The sequence below is a fragment of the Notamacropus eugenii genome, chromosome 1 (assembly GCF_028372415.1).
Source record: "Notamacropus eugenii isolate mMacEug1 chromosome 1, mMacEug1.pri_v2, whole genome shotgun sequence".
Taxonomy (NCBI): domain Eukaryota; kingdom Metazoa; phylum Chordata; class Mammalia; order Diprotodontia; family Macropodidae; genus Notamacropus; species Notamacropus eugenii.
Genome location: NC_092872.1, coordinates 221,458,732 through 221,474,033, shown reverse-complemented (window position 1 = coordinate 221,474,033; position 15,302 = coordinate 221,458,732). Strand labels below are relative to the sequence as shown.

General features: G+C 36.2%; 1 protein-coding gene across 12 annotated transcripts in view; it reads left to right on the top strand.

Moving 5' to 3' along the window:
* Positions 1-15,302, top strand: part of MYO9A (myosin IXA) — a 342,794-nt gene that overhangs the window by 270,714 nt on the left and 56,778 nt on the right. For 8 of the 12 annotated variants that reach the window (XM_072627891.1, XM_072627917.1, XM_072627911.1 and 5 more), the window contains 3 exons: positions 1,877-3,394; positions 6,805-6,901; positions 7,453-7,668. In XM_072627891.1, coding sequence (XP_072483992.1) covers positions 1,877-3,394; positions 6,805-6,901; positions 7,453-7,668 — 1,831 coding nt within the window. The remainder of the gene's footprint in view (positions 1-1,876; positions 3,395-6,804; positions 6,902-7,452; positions 7,669-15,302) is intronic. The other 4 variants (XM_072627908.1, XM_072627924.1, XM_072627923.1 and 1 more) reach the window with 2 other exon arrangements.

Here is a 15,302-nt window from a genome sequence, read left to right as displayed (position 1 = left end):
CCTAGACACATATGCTGGTGTATTGAGCACCATTCAGATGGGATCTGTGTTTCCCAAGCCTAGGATTGTATTAGGCTGCTTAACTAGAAAGTCACAATAAGAAAACCTCAATCTCAAAAAATAGCTTTAATGCCTTCCTGGTTATGGAAGTACCACTAAGAAAGATGGGCTTTTTAAAAATACCTTTACATATACTATAAGCTATATATTTTTGTAAATTTCAACTGAGTGCTTGGGTTTTACTCTAAATTCTTAAGAGATAACATATTGGTTTAAATAATTTTGATCTGGACCCATGATTTAATCCATATAGAGAGATCCTGGTGTGTAGATACATTCCACTGATTCACATCAATCATTTGTCTGCAACTTAAAGTCTTAGTTTCTTAGACCAATGTGAAAGTTAGATAACTTTTCCACAGTCAAAAAGCTAGTATATTTCAGAGGCAGTACTTGAATTTGGGTCTTCTCACTTAAAGGCTAGCCGTCTGTCCCTTTTGCCTTGCAGGTCTTAATAGAACCTATATTTTTCCCCAAAATATGACTTATATAAAACCTCAGGACATCTCTTAATTGATCTCTTCATACCACAAAAACAGCTTAAATTTCACTGGTGCCCCCAGACACAATCCTTTCCCCACTAGATGACACAAATATTAAAGGAAACAATGCCAGACAACCCCTGCCACTGATGAAGCAAATTGAGGGAGAGCCAGGCCTCCCAGTGGCATGCTTTCTGCAACTACCTACATCACTATCCTGAGTTCTTTTCAAGAAAGGATTACATTACTGAAAAGTCTATGAGCTCTTCTTAGCATCCCCCAATAAGAAAGAGGTTTCTAGGGATAAGGGATAGAGGATTTTTTTTCTCACAGTTTTACTCTGTGGCTCAGGTTCTACTTCCTACTTGTGAAGGTGGATGAGCCTTACAGGAAGTTCCTCATCAAAACAAGGAAAGAAGGAATTGGCCCATGGAAAAGTGGGGAGAAGGAGAGGCTTAGGCTTTCCAACTAAGGAAAGAGTTCATCTAAAATAATAGGGGAGGGACCAAATTCTTAGGCTTATTTTCCATTCTAAATTTCTCAGCTTTCTTGAGGTCCCTGTAACTTAATCTGATCCTTATTTGTGTATCTGTGCCTGTGTGAAAGAAGTGTGTTTATTAACTTTTACTAAAAATTAGAAGTTTCTTTCAAATATGTCTGTCTTGTTTTTTAACATGGTAATGTTGCATGTTTTAAGTATTTACGTGTATGTTTGTATACATGTGTGTGTATTCCCATTTAAATTATGGTTTAATTGAAAAAAATGGTACACCAGATGTCAGAAGACTTGGTTTTTAGCCCAGTTTCTCTTACTTAATTGCTTTACCTTGAGCTAGTTATTTCCATTCCCTCAGCCTCAGTTTACATCTTTGTAAACTGAAGGCTTTGGGATAATGATGTCCCCAAAAAGATGAAGTCAAAAAGAGTGTCACTGAAATTTTTTTAAAATACCCAAAGAGAGCATAAAGAAGTTAAAAAGATATAGGCAAATAATAAAGTTTTGAAACCATATTAAATCTATTATATGCTTTTTAAAAAACAATGAGTCATACTTCCAAGCTTCATCTATAGTCTTTTGCTGTCCTTTATTTTATATGAAAATGATCATGTTAATATTTATCAAATTCAAGACTAAAAATGTTTGGTTTGTGTTGGTTTGTTTCTCTATAAGATTATTAGACCAAATAATCTCTAACATTCAACTAATATTTTGCAAGTCTGGGGTCAAATTTTAGAGATAACAGCCTCTATTTTAATCACTACTATTTATTCTGTATCCACTTGTGGCCAAAATATGATTCTGAAAATTCATCTTATATTTCTATTTTATATAGATTTAGAGCTTTGAAAGAACAGCGGTTAAAAGAAACTAAATTGAAAAATGGATTAGCAATTAAAGAGAACACTCTAGAGATTTGGGGTTCAGACCCTTCCAAATGGGAGGATGGATCATTTGAAGAAAGAACAAAAGCTGTAGAAGAATACAAATTTGTAATAGAAAATAATCGGATCAGCCATGCTAATTCAGTGGATATCTCTGAGGACTTACCTTGCAAACAACAAGAGAGAACTATTAGCCAAAGTGGCATAGACTTGGAGCAAGATGTAATCGGAAGACGGAGACGCAAATCATTAGAAGATCTCAGTCAAAAAAAAGCAGGACGAACAAAAAGAGAGACCCGGAGAATGCGTGAGTTGGAGCAAGCAATATTTAGTTTAGAATTACTGAAGGTCCGGGGTGGGATTTCTCCTTCAGAAGAGCGTAGATGGTCCACAGAACTAACTGAGGGCCTACAGTCATCACAAGGAACCCCTGAGAGTGAAAGTTCTCAGGGAAGCTTAGAACTCTTGAATTTTGAGGAGACTCCAAAAAGCAAACTAGCATCAGAGTTTTCAAATGAAGGAGATTTACAGATTCCCTCACCTAAGGCACAGAAACCTTTACCCCATGATTCCAATTTTGATATGCAAGAAAAAGCACCCATCGTATCAGATGAGAATAGTAATATATTTATTAGAAAGAGGACACCCTGCAATGCAGAGTTCTCAGAGAGTGTTGCCATGAAAGACAAGACAGGCTGTGATTCTCAGACCATTACCTGTAAGCCACAATTCAGAGAGGCCTTCATCCCAAATAGTCTTCCAACTTTCTATATACCACCACAAGATCCTACAAAAATGAGTCCTGAGCTTGGGGCAAGTACTGTGAAAAACATAGCTTTGGGAAGTGAAGAAAAACCAGCTTTGACCTTGGACACAAATAGAGAAAGTAGAAAATACCACTTTGTTGAGGAAGGCAGACCAGTGGCTACTGCTTCCATGAAAAATACTGATTTTTCTAATACTGTACTTAAGAAGTTAGAAAGGCTAAATATGGAAAAGGAAGAAAGACAAAAGCAGTTGCAGCAGCAAAATGAAAAAGAAATGATGGAACAGATTCGTCAGCAGAAGGACATTCTGGAAAGGGAGCGAAAAGCCTTCAAAAATTTTGAGACACCGTGGAAAACAGGAGAGTCTTTGCTAACAAAGCCTGTGCAGCCATCAAAACAAACAGTTGAAAGGCCCCAGTCTCTCCTCATAAACCCTTCAAACGAGAAAGAAACGAATACACCAGGACCTTTTTCAGTAACTATTAAAGGTCTCACTGTTACCCCTGATCAACTAGTTCAAAAGGACCGACCTGTTACTATGTTCTTTGAAGGTAAAGGAAGCCAAAGCGAGCCTGGTATTTCACAGGTCAGGACCGATGGGTGGAACACCAAACTGAATGTAGCTTCCAAGGGGCTGCATTCCCAGGACGGAAGGACCAAAGCTATTTTCTTCACACCAAAAGACCATTTGGGTCCTTCACAGTAAGTGAAATATTTACTTGATTTTATACCATAAATCTTCCTTGAATATTGATTGCCTAGTGCTCAAACAGGTCTGATGATATCACTCTCATGCTTGGTGAAATCCATTGGTTCCTTTAGAGTCAGATGCCAGCTCCTCTACCATTTAAGGCCCCTTAGACCCTGTCTTCAGCCTAGCTTCCCAACTTTCCTTTACATTACTTTTTTTCTTATTCCCTAGGAACCCTTCACACTAGCCACATGACCCTCCCTTATCCTTCTCTAGGTCTAGAATGCCCTCTTTCCTGACTTGTGCTTTTTAGAATCCTTAGAGCAACCTTTGTTGCTCAGCTGCCTTCTACAGGAAGCCTTTTGTGATCAACTTTCCTCCCCAGAAGCTAGTTCCCTCCTCCTGTCACAAAATTTATTTTGTATATACATTTATACGTAAGTTGTTTTTCATCCAGTAGACTATAAGCTCCTTGAGTGTACAGACTGTTTTATTTTTGCTTTGGTATTCTCAGCACCTAGCTCAGTGCCTCACACGTAAATCGGGCAATTTACCCAGTTGAGCAAATTCTGTTTAAAAATCAGTGGGTCACTATCCATCACTACCTAGTGAGAAACTTTAGGCCAAGACCAGCTCAAGGATATCACAAATTTTGTTCATGTATTTAACACTCTTTAAGAGCCCATCAGCCTGGAATTTGAAAAAGGCAATAGGGTTTGCCATGACTTGTGGCATGTATGTGGTCTTTATAAATTCTCTTAAGCTCTCTGCAGTTTTAATAACTTGGGTAAAAAGTATGAATTTTAAAATCTGCAAGTGGTATTTAAAATAAATATTAAAATTTTGGACAATTACATAACCCAGATATATTGAGTGGACTCATTTAAGTTGTATTAAAATGAATAAAAGGTATAGTAGATGAGAAGGTAAGTCATACCCTGTGGATAATGATATTGAAATAGTCTATATCATCTACAAAAAAGAAACTGAATTTGCCTTTAAATATCATTAACAGTTTCATTCTCAGGTGCAACTAGACTTATTAAAATTTTAGAAGTTACACATGTTAAATCTACACAAGGTTCCTTGTAAGGAGCTTGTCTGTTAATAGAATGTTCTTATATCTCCTAGCTTTTGTGGCTGTGAAATGCCAAAAAGTTATGATAGTATTCCCTATGTGACCCAGCCATAGGTCAGCCATTCTTATGAGGAACTAAGTTATAATCTGTTAGGAAGCAGCTAGATTATTCAAAAAAGCTTCATTGTAATACAGTGGAAAGAGCACCAGATCTGGAGTCAGGGAGCCTGGCTTCACATCTTTATTCTGCTTTCTATTATTAAGAAGTCACAATGAGTGGGACTTGGACTAGTTAACTTCTGTGGTCCCTTCTCCTCCACAATCTGTGACCCTACTCTGGACACTAAGGTGACACTCAGTGATTTGTCACAGGCTCATTCTCAGTACTTCTTTTTCCCTAGCCTCTCCCCTCCCTCAAAACTCTCCCCAGGTTTTTTACTTAAAGCAAATAGCACTGTTGTAAATTGAATTGGCAGGGAAGTATCTGGTGTTTGAAACTGAAATAGAGTAGAACTTAATGACCACCTGAGGTTTGTTTGTTTTCATTTTTGTTTTGCAGCCCTGTGATTCAGAGATTATCATTATAATTTCCTTCATAAAGATGCTGATAGTCCAAAGAAACAGATTTTTGGAAAGTACCTGAGCATACTTTCATGTCATTACATGTTAGTTTATTCTCTCAAATACCAGAAATACTCCTGTTTGACCATACCGCAGCTTCTTTGGTTTAATACCATGTATTCCATTAATTTGGGATGGAATAGATTTGAGTATGGGATATTTCAAAAGCACCTTACTCAGTTTTTAAGTGGTCTTTTCATCATGTTTCCAAGCTAAAATCATATAAATCCACTCTTTTATTTTATCTCCTCAGAGAGGTGCTTAACTTAGAATATGTTGTATGGAAGTATTTTGGGAAAATATACTACAAATCTCTAGTTCCTGAAATAATAGCCTAACAGAGTTTGGTATTTCATGGAATCATAAAATCTTAGAGCTAGAGACTTGAGCAGTCATTTTACAGATGAGAAAACTGAATCCCAGAGTTGGCTCCATAGCTATTTAGTGACAGAGCCTTGTCTAGAGTTATAAAGTCAAAATTTTAAATTGTTTTTTATAACCCTACCATTATATGTTATATACTTAAGAAGCAACTGGGTTCCCTGATGAAAGGCCTGCCAAGCAGACCAAACACCAGCTAGGTGGACAGCCTCCCTTGCTACTAGAAACCAGGTCTCTTCAAGTGTTTCTTTCATGACACCATATGGTCAGTTGTCTCTCTCTAAGCTGGTAAGCAGTCATAGAGTATTTTTCAAAGATGCAAACTGTTTTTCATCACTTTAGAGGGCAATCAAGATGAAATTAGCTGAATTATTAGGCACAAAGAAGAGACTCAGAATAGTCATATTTGGAGAGAGAATCACATCTTTAAAAATAGAGAAGAGATGTTTAGCACAATTATCCGTCTAGATTGTCTTAAGGTTTCCTGCTTAGACTGGGTGATTCTTGTGGTCTACGAATTAAACATGACAATTTTAAGTAGACAGAATGTATTTTAGGCACCTCCTTTGTGCCCAGCACTTTCCGGGGGTAGGGGAAGAGGGGAATTTGAAACAAGATTAAGACATGATAGTTGACTTCAAAGAGCCTAAAGAGTTGGTGGAGAAAACATATATGTAGTGGTTTTAGAGTAATATTAAATAACAGTATATAATTAAGACTTAATTTATGTAGCAATAGATGTAAGAGCAGTAGGCTTTTAAGAGAATATGTGATATGGTCTGTTAGAAGACAAGTGGTACTTTGTAAATAGGAATGACCCATATTTTAATCAAATAATCTTGAAGAGTTGTACATAAAATCAATAGGAATGGGAAATGATGTTGTGTAGCCATTCAGAGAAAATTTGAGAATTTTTTCTATTCAGTAGCCTTTTAAAACCACTCTATATCAATACAAAATAACCTTGTGCTTTCTTAATTTTTCTTTTCTAGATAATACTTTTGTAATTTTTCTGTGCAGTGCCTATATTCTCCTTTTTCTTTCAGCGTAACACCTTCCTCATGCCATGGGCTTAGAGACTTGGCTCTGTATTTTAAGTTCATGATAAAGTATACTGTGATTACTTTCTGAAGTAATTCTGGTAACTCAGTATTTTCAAGATAATTGTTGATAGTAATAGAAGTCAAGTAAAAAAATAGAAAAATAATTTGGGAATTATGGAAACTGAAGCAACATTAATGGATGAAATTAACAAAATTCTGCTACTTATCTAGTTTTGCTATACATTAGTCTTTATTGGAAAGAATCTTCTTGTGATTTGTCCAATTATGTTGTCTTAAGTTTCAGTAAGGAATATTTAAACCATGGAAATCAACTCCATACAAGAGGTGAACCACCTAGGAAGCCTGTGAAATTGACTGGGCCAGGCAAAGGAGAGGTAGGCAAAAGGTTTTGTTTATTTCTTCTTTTAACTGAAACAAATTTATGTTGATTTAGGAACTATTCCACTTCCTGACTGCCTCTTATTCTACCCGTCTTAATTGCAAACATTTGTGACAAAAGAACTGTGAAGTAAACTGATTTACTAGTGAGTAAAGGTATCCTACTAGCTGGGGAAGCAAAGGTTCTCCAGGAAAGTTAGGATCACATCCAAAAATGTCAGTAGGACAAAATTGGATAGTTTATAATTATGACTGTGATGAAGCATTGACACTGAACCATGTGAAAGGAAGACTTGATTGCTCCATTGTGAAGTCTAGCAGCATAGATTTCCTACCATCTGTTTCTTTTTCCTAAGCAATGCGTGTTTTCCTTTTTGTTTATCCCAACCCTTTTACTGCTCCTAATGGATATGGCGGGGTGGAGGGATGTTTTAAGGAATACATTAGCCCATGTGAGACCTACACTTTGATGCCTTACATCAGCAGAATCTCCTTTTCAAAACAAAACAAAACATTGTTATGTTATCTGTTTTATCATTTGGTCAAGCAGGTTGCCAGACCGGCCCATAAAAAGAAAGCTCGCATGGCGCGGACGCGCTCCGATTTCTTGACTAGAGGTACTTTTGCTGATGGGGAGGGGGATACAGAGGAAGATGATTATGATGACATTATTGAGCCCCTTCTATCCCCTCACCAAGCTTCTCACCCTGAGCCAGGGCCTTCAGCAAGCCTGGGGCAGGCCTATCACAGTGACTCGGAAATGGTAATTTTACAACAAATATAAGGGAAACAGGGAGTAATTAGTTGTGATGGGAATGTTCATTGCTAACCTTTAGCTGTACTGACACCCTCCACTGCTTTTTTTCCCTTTAATGATTTTGTAAATGGACAGCCTCAGCGAACATAGCAAATTAAGCAGTATTGTATGTTTTCAGTGATATCAAAGCACTTTCACAATGGCTATTAGCTCATGAAAAATGTTAAGATCATTTGTAGTATTGCTTGAAACCTCACAACTTTAACATAGTGAAGTTTTCTGTTAGCAGTTTAAAAGGGGAGTAAGGAGTGGGATAGGTAAAGAACTATGGCCCAACCTATAGCTGAAATGTATGTTCTACTCATTTAATTCCCTTTATAACATTAATGACCCTACTGTGTCTAGAGTGTGCTTTAAACATTTCATTTTTTTTATCATTTTTCAGTAAAAGAATCTATCTCAATATTTTTAGCTAATAAGAAAGTCAAAAAAATTATGCTCCTTACATCCCCCTTCCTCAATATTGTGGATATGGTCGTGAGTATGACATTCAAATAGTATTTTAATACATTTTTATTATTTTGTGAAGTATCACTCACAGACATCTATATCACATATATTAATTAAAGAATGAAACAATTAAATTTCAGTTAATTTCCTTTTTAGCAACTGGTCTTTTACATCCCATCTTCAGTACTTAACTTCCTGTGGGAGGAAAGTTTTAATAGAACACTCTTGTCATTTACTCAGTGAATAATTTCACTTCTAAAACTTTTTAGCTGATGCTACAGTTTCTATCTACGTAGCTCTAGAAATTTATATGCCTTCCTAGCCAAAGATATGGTTTTGAATTTCTTCTTTTGTCCAGAGTAGCAGCTTTAACTTTGTCATGTAGTTGGTAGTACATTCAATTTTTAAAATATCCAAACTGATGGTCTGAGAAACACATGGAAAAAGACAGGGACTATTCAAGTTGGCCATCTTGAACTGAAGTTTTTTAGACACAAAAAAAGGATGAAAAAAACCAATTCTGATATTTTGCTGAGAAGGCATGTATGTAGAGAGCTAGAAGCGATTTCAGCTATCTTTACTACAGTCTTCTCATTTTACAGATGAGGAAATTGAGAATCTAATCATAAAGATCAGGTAGTTTAGGATTATCAAAGGAGAATTGGTTCTAGATTAAAAGGTCTTGATAGGTGAAGCCTTATTAGAAGTAACCCATATCCAAGTAACAGATAACCGATCTAATCATATAGCCTATAGTTGAAGGTGAGAATGGACAAAGAAAAGACTAATTATTGTGAAAGGGCCTTTACTATCATTATCCAAAACTAAATATAAATGAATTATTTTGATTTTCTAATAATTAGACCATGCCAAAAACATTCAAATTCATCTATTAGGATAGATAAGATCTGATCATATTGAAAAAAGTAGATGTGTTCCTTAAAGAACATGAAATCAAACTGTGTTACTGCTGTTGCATTCCTGAGTGTTTACCCTTTTACAAAACATTAGTTCTCTTAGCACTCCCAATTTTATCTGCTAGGAACCTTTGCTGAGAAACTGAAAGGGAATGGGATTCACTGGTAAAGGAGTCTGTCCTTAAAAAATTCTTCCTCATCACTTGGGTGCTTTTCTTATGATTCTTCTATCCACCTAGTTTGACTATCATTGCATGCATGTAGATCTAGAACTCATCAGTGCACATTCTTCTCTTTGTATTCTCTCACTAGCTCTTTTTTTACTGTTGGGTACAGGTGGCAGGGTACATCTTTGGTGGCCATGTTTGTGAAAAAAACTTAATTAGCAAATGCTAGTGACAATGGATCTTGTGGTGGGAGGGATAGGCAATATAAAGGGGTGAGACTTTTTAATATATTGTGGAAATACTCTATATTCCATTTGTGTCTTGATTTATAGGTACAAGATTGAAGACTAATCCTTTCTAAATGTCTGTTGAGTTTACTGAACGTAGAACCATTCTGTTATTTTAAAAAGCCAGGTTTACAGAGATCATCTCTAAATATTAAGAGTATTTCCATTTTAACGACCTATCTGACCCTTTGACAAAACAACTACAACAGGAAGTGTTTAGCCATTGGGAAGCCTAGAATTTGTCTGTTTCCTTAAATTTCATTGATACTAGTTGACAGAGATACTGAATATGAAGCAAATCTTCCTTTATAGTGGTTGTCCTAATAGGAAGAGTAAAGCAGTTTATCACAAATATATCAATTGTTAATTACTTTAAAGTGTCATTAATAAATATCAAGAATTGGTTGATCATTTATTAGTTGCTTCCCAAAGAAAGCAGTCTATTCAGTACTATCTGTGAACTTGCTGACCTTTTTAAAAATTTTTTTCTTTTAAAGATCTGCCCACTACATATATAAATGCCGCTATCACCCAGTTTTTATATGACAGTAAGCTAGCTTTCACCTAACTCAGGAAGAATGACAACTTCATAGAATCATAGATTTTGTGTTTTGTTTGTGTTCATCCTTCGTTGCCAAAGTTTTATTGCTCTAAGGGACCTATTAGTCTTCTTCATTTTCCATGTGAAGAAAAAGGCTCACAGAGCCTACCAAACAATATTTCATGAAAACAAATTTAACTTGTTTTTTATTACCTTTTGCTTTCTGAGCAATGAATAAGTTGGTTATAAATCACTTCTGTTCCTCTTGATCATTGATTATTATTATTATTATTTAACAATCATCTATTGTTAAAACAACCTCTTTCTTGCTTGGTCTTCGGTTTTTCTGTCTTTGTACTATCTCCCTCTACTCCCAAGATTTCATTAATCACCTTTACTCTTATGACTTCCACTTCCAATAGCTCCAATCCAAAAGTGTTTTAGAAGATTGAGATCTGAATTTCCAACTTCATCTTTACATTTCTCTCTAGATCTAGGATGGGGGTTTAATGCATTCCACTCCTCATAGATGCTTCTTTACAAAACATGAAATTTGAGTATTGTTTCTAAGATTGATTTTGAATTTGTATCCAAAAGGGCTAATGCCAGATGATATTGATTCTCCAGCATTCAAGATAAGCTTCATGAACATCAGGTTGTAGCTCAAAGTTACCTTTACTAGGTATTTATGTGACAGATTTGTAATTTAAGATGCAGATTTAAACTCAGCAGAATTTCAGAGTTTCCCTAGATGAGACCTCTAGATTTGTAAAATTTTTATCTAGACCTAGCAGAAAGTTCAGAGGCTGTCAAGGTGAACCCCTTTGATTTTACAGTTAAAGCCAAGGCCCAGGGCACTTGTAGGATTTGACAAAGGTCACACAGGTTTGTAATTGTTAAAGGTAGAATTCATACCTCTGCCCTCTGACTCCAGAGCCAATACTCCTTGCAGTGTACCAAGCTGCTTGTTAAGAAAAGATATGTAAAGGGCTTTGCAAACTTTAGAGCACTCTAACTAAATGTCAGTTATTTATCAGAAGTACTCAGGTAGCCTATGGTCTTAGTAGAAACCGGGTCACCTTCCAGCCCAGTTTTATATGCCAGAATATTTCTAAACTGTTAGGTGAGTTGAGGAGAATTGAAAATTGAAGAAGAAACTTAAAGGTTTTTAGCTATCTCTTAGTTCCTAGCAACATCAGCATTTTCTAACAGAATACCATCTTGCTTGTGGAGTTCTTGATATCAGAGATGCGTGCTCATTTCAGCAAACCTTCCAGATAACATTGTAACCCCGAAAATGTGCCTTTTGCAAGTTCTCTCTCACATCAGTCACATAGTGATTATTTCTGTTGAGTCAAATTGAGTTTGCAATACAATAAAGCCCCCAGATCCTTTTTCCAATAATTATGCTGACTATGCTTGTGTCATCTTGTACATATGAAATATATGGTTAAAGAACTTAGACTGAGAATCTTTGGGGGAATGATAAGCCATTGTCTAGAGTCTTAATTCCTGCCAAGATAGACACTTGCAGAAATTCATAAACAAATACTGTTCTCTACCCTGAAATATTTGACAACTTTGAAAATCTTTTGTTCTCTGGGTAGAATCAAAGAATTTTAGGGCTGGAAGGGACCTTAAAGATCATTTCGTCCAACTACCTCATTTACGGATGAAGAGACCAAAGAGGTTACGTAATTTGCCCAAAATCACAGTTGATGAGTGCAAGAGATAAAACTCACTTCTTTTGATTTCCAAATTTGTGTTTGGTGGGTAAAGTGGGTAGTTAGTACTAGAACGTCATTTGTGTTCCCTGTGTCCACTTCCATGGATGAGAAACCTATGAATTCTTTGTCCAAAGATGTGTTCTCTGCTTTCAATGTGGATAGCTTAAACATGCAAGGTTTTCCTTAGTACACAACTGGTCCCAATTTCACATTTATTTCAGAAATCTTTGGCCAATGATATTAGTTACACAGAAGACCAAGAGTCTTCTCTTGCCTTCGATGTATGACTTCATAGCCATATTCAATAAATTAGGTAGAACTAAAGTGCCACCATAGGCTTTTTACACTGGATATCTCAATACCTGATATGATACATAATCAGTAAATCTCTTAAAAGTGCCTCCATTCCAAAGAGTGGATCATAAAACTTTAGGGATTATGCTCTTTTCTCTTAGCCAGCCGTTTAACCTTTATGGTCATCAAGGTAGGGCAGTGGATAGAGCACTAGTGGCTTACAATCAAGAAGACTCACCTATATTAGTTCAAATCAGGCCTCAGATGCTTACTAGCTGTTAGATCCTAGGCAAGTCACTTTACCCTGTTTGCCTCAGTTTTCTCATCTCTAAAATAAGCTAGAAAAGGAAATAGCAAACCACTCCAGTGTGTTTGCCAAGAAAATCTCAAATGAGGTCACAAAGAGTTGGACACGACTGACATGACTCAACAATCACAACCACAAAATAACTTTCATGGGTTCATTCTGTTAATCCTTTGTACTCAGCAGTGTCAAAAATCTGCACTTATACAGATCCGCAGCTCGGGGCAGGGAAGAATTCGCAGGTGTAATTGCCAAGGTCATTCTTCAAAATCAGTTAATCCAACTTGCATTTATTAAATACCTGCTGTGCATCAGGTACTGTGCTAGGCACTATGTGTACAGTTACAAAGTGAGAGAGTTCCTTCCCTCTGAAAGCTTACATTTCACTTGGGACATGACAGGTATTTACAGATAAGAGGTGGAATAGTGACAGAGAGATACTGCATAGTGATAAGGCAGGATAGATTAACAACTAAGGATATCTGGAAAGACCTCTCAAACGAAGGTGGCACTCAAGCTGAGCCGTGCAAGCAGTTAAAGATTTCAAGAAACCAGGCTGAAGCAGGGAAAACATTAGAAGCATTGGGAATAGTCTGTGCCATATGTCTGAGGCAAACCATCCAATGTAGTATCCTGAGGGGAAGAGCAACTGAACTAGTCTGACTAGAGCACAGTGTGCACAGAGAAGAGCCCTGTATTTAGAAAGATGGAGACTTCTTCCCCCGTCATACATTTTGCTGCCCTCTCCTGGATTCTTCATGCTGATCACCTGCACACACCCTCTGGCCTTTGTCCTCCATTACTTTCGCTGAGTCCAACCTGCTCCCCTTTGGCATTCTCTCCCTTCTTTACAAGTGCTTTGTACATAGTTGGTGCTCAATAAATTTTTCTTTTCTATTCCATAGTTGTGCGTAATCACACTTTATGGCTTTCACAGATCCAGAGAGATTGAAGGCTAAAAAAAGTCATACTCTCCCGAGAAGAGCTATATGGAAAATAAGAATGAAGTCACAACAAGTCATTCTAATTAGTTGAGCAAGTTAATATCACTACCTTAGGGTCTGCACATTATACATTTTGAAATTACTAATTATAATAATTGTTAAATTAAAGTAGTAAAAGCTAGTGTCAAATTTTTAGTATTTCTACAAATTATTTTTGTATTCTTTCTCCACATGACATCAGTCAGTATTCATTTTTTAAATAATATTTCATTTTTCCTCAATTATGTGCAAATAAAACTTGTAAGATTCATTGGTTTGGGGGTTTTTCTTTTACATTTTTAGTTTCAGTTTCTGTCCTTTCCCTGAGACAGTAAGCATTCTGATAAAGGTTACACATGTAGACTCATGTAAAACATTTCCATATTAGTCATTTTGTGCAAGAAAACTCAGGAAGGAAAGAATGGAAGGAAGTGAGTGAGTGAAAAATAGTATGCTTCAGTCTGTATTCAGACAGCATTAGTTCTTTCTCTGGAGGCAGATAACCTTTTTCATCATGATTCCTTTGGGATTGTCTTGGATCATAGTATTGCTAAAAATAGCTAAATCATTCATAATTCTTCATCTTACAGTATTGCTGTTAGTGTTTACAGTGTTCCAGTTCTGCTCATTTCATTTTGCATTTGTTTGTGTACGTCTTTGCAAGTTTTTCTGAAATCATGCTGCTTGTCATTTCTTACAGTACAATAATATTCCATTATAATCAGGTAGTACAATTTAGTCAACCATTCCTCAATGGATGGACATCCCCTCAATTTCCAATTCTTTTCCCTTTTTAAAAAAAATACATCTCTTTGGGATACAGACCTAGTAATGGTCTTGCTACATCAAAGGGTATGCACAATTATAGTTCCAAATTGGTCTCCAGAATGGTTGGAGCAGTTCACAATTCCACCAATAATAGTGCCTTCGTGTCCAAGTTTTCCCACATCTCCTTCAACATTTATTATTTTTCTTTTCTGTCATATTAGCCAATCTTATGGATATATGAGATGGTACCTCAGATTTATTTTATTTTGCATTTCTTTAATCATCAGTCAGTATTCTTAAACTTTGAAAAGGAGACAAAACTCATCTCATAGTTTTTTTTTTTTACCTTGGGTTACAGAGATTTGCATTAATATTTCTTTGGCCTTTTCAGTTCAGGGTTGAAATAGAATGTAAGTGTGACCCTGAAAACCAGAGATACCCCTCTAATATTATAGACCTTAGAAACAGGTCCCCTCCCTCTCCTGTAAAAAGGGGTTGGCTCTATTCAATTATCCAAGGTTTTATGTGGACCTTGGGAAATAAAGCAGACCATTACCCAAAGAATTCTATCTCTTTTTCTTTCTTTATCTCTTGCCTCCCTACCACTGAAGTGTGGAGCTCCAGAGAGCCATCTTTTATCCCAGGTCATTTTGTCTGACCTCTTAGACCTTTCCTCATCTGCTTTGTACAGTGAATACAGCAATTAATATTTATTTTATTTACTTTCTGTATTTTAATTGATATTTGTTCTGCATATCATTAGTCTGTATAAACTGATATGTACACATGTCCAATAGAATGTAAACTTCTTGTAAGTAGTTATTGTTTCAATTTTTGATATTTATATCCCCAGCACCTAGTACATGGTAGGTGCTTAACAAATACTTGTTGATTGACTGATGTGCCAAATTTGCTTAGCACCTTTTCTTGCTATATCCTTTTGCAGATCGCCTGGCAGTTTCAGATCTGGAATACATTTGATAGCATTGCTCATTTCTTATCTAAAGGTTGTTTTCAGTCAAACATCTGGATAAGCTATGTATTATCTGTAACTTAACTTACAGGCATTGCAGTGAGACTCCATTAAGATGTCTTGTCTAGGCTGGTTGCTAAAACTTTAAACTTGTTACATAAAAACTTGA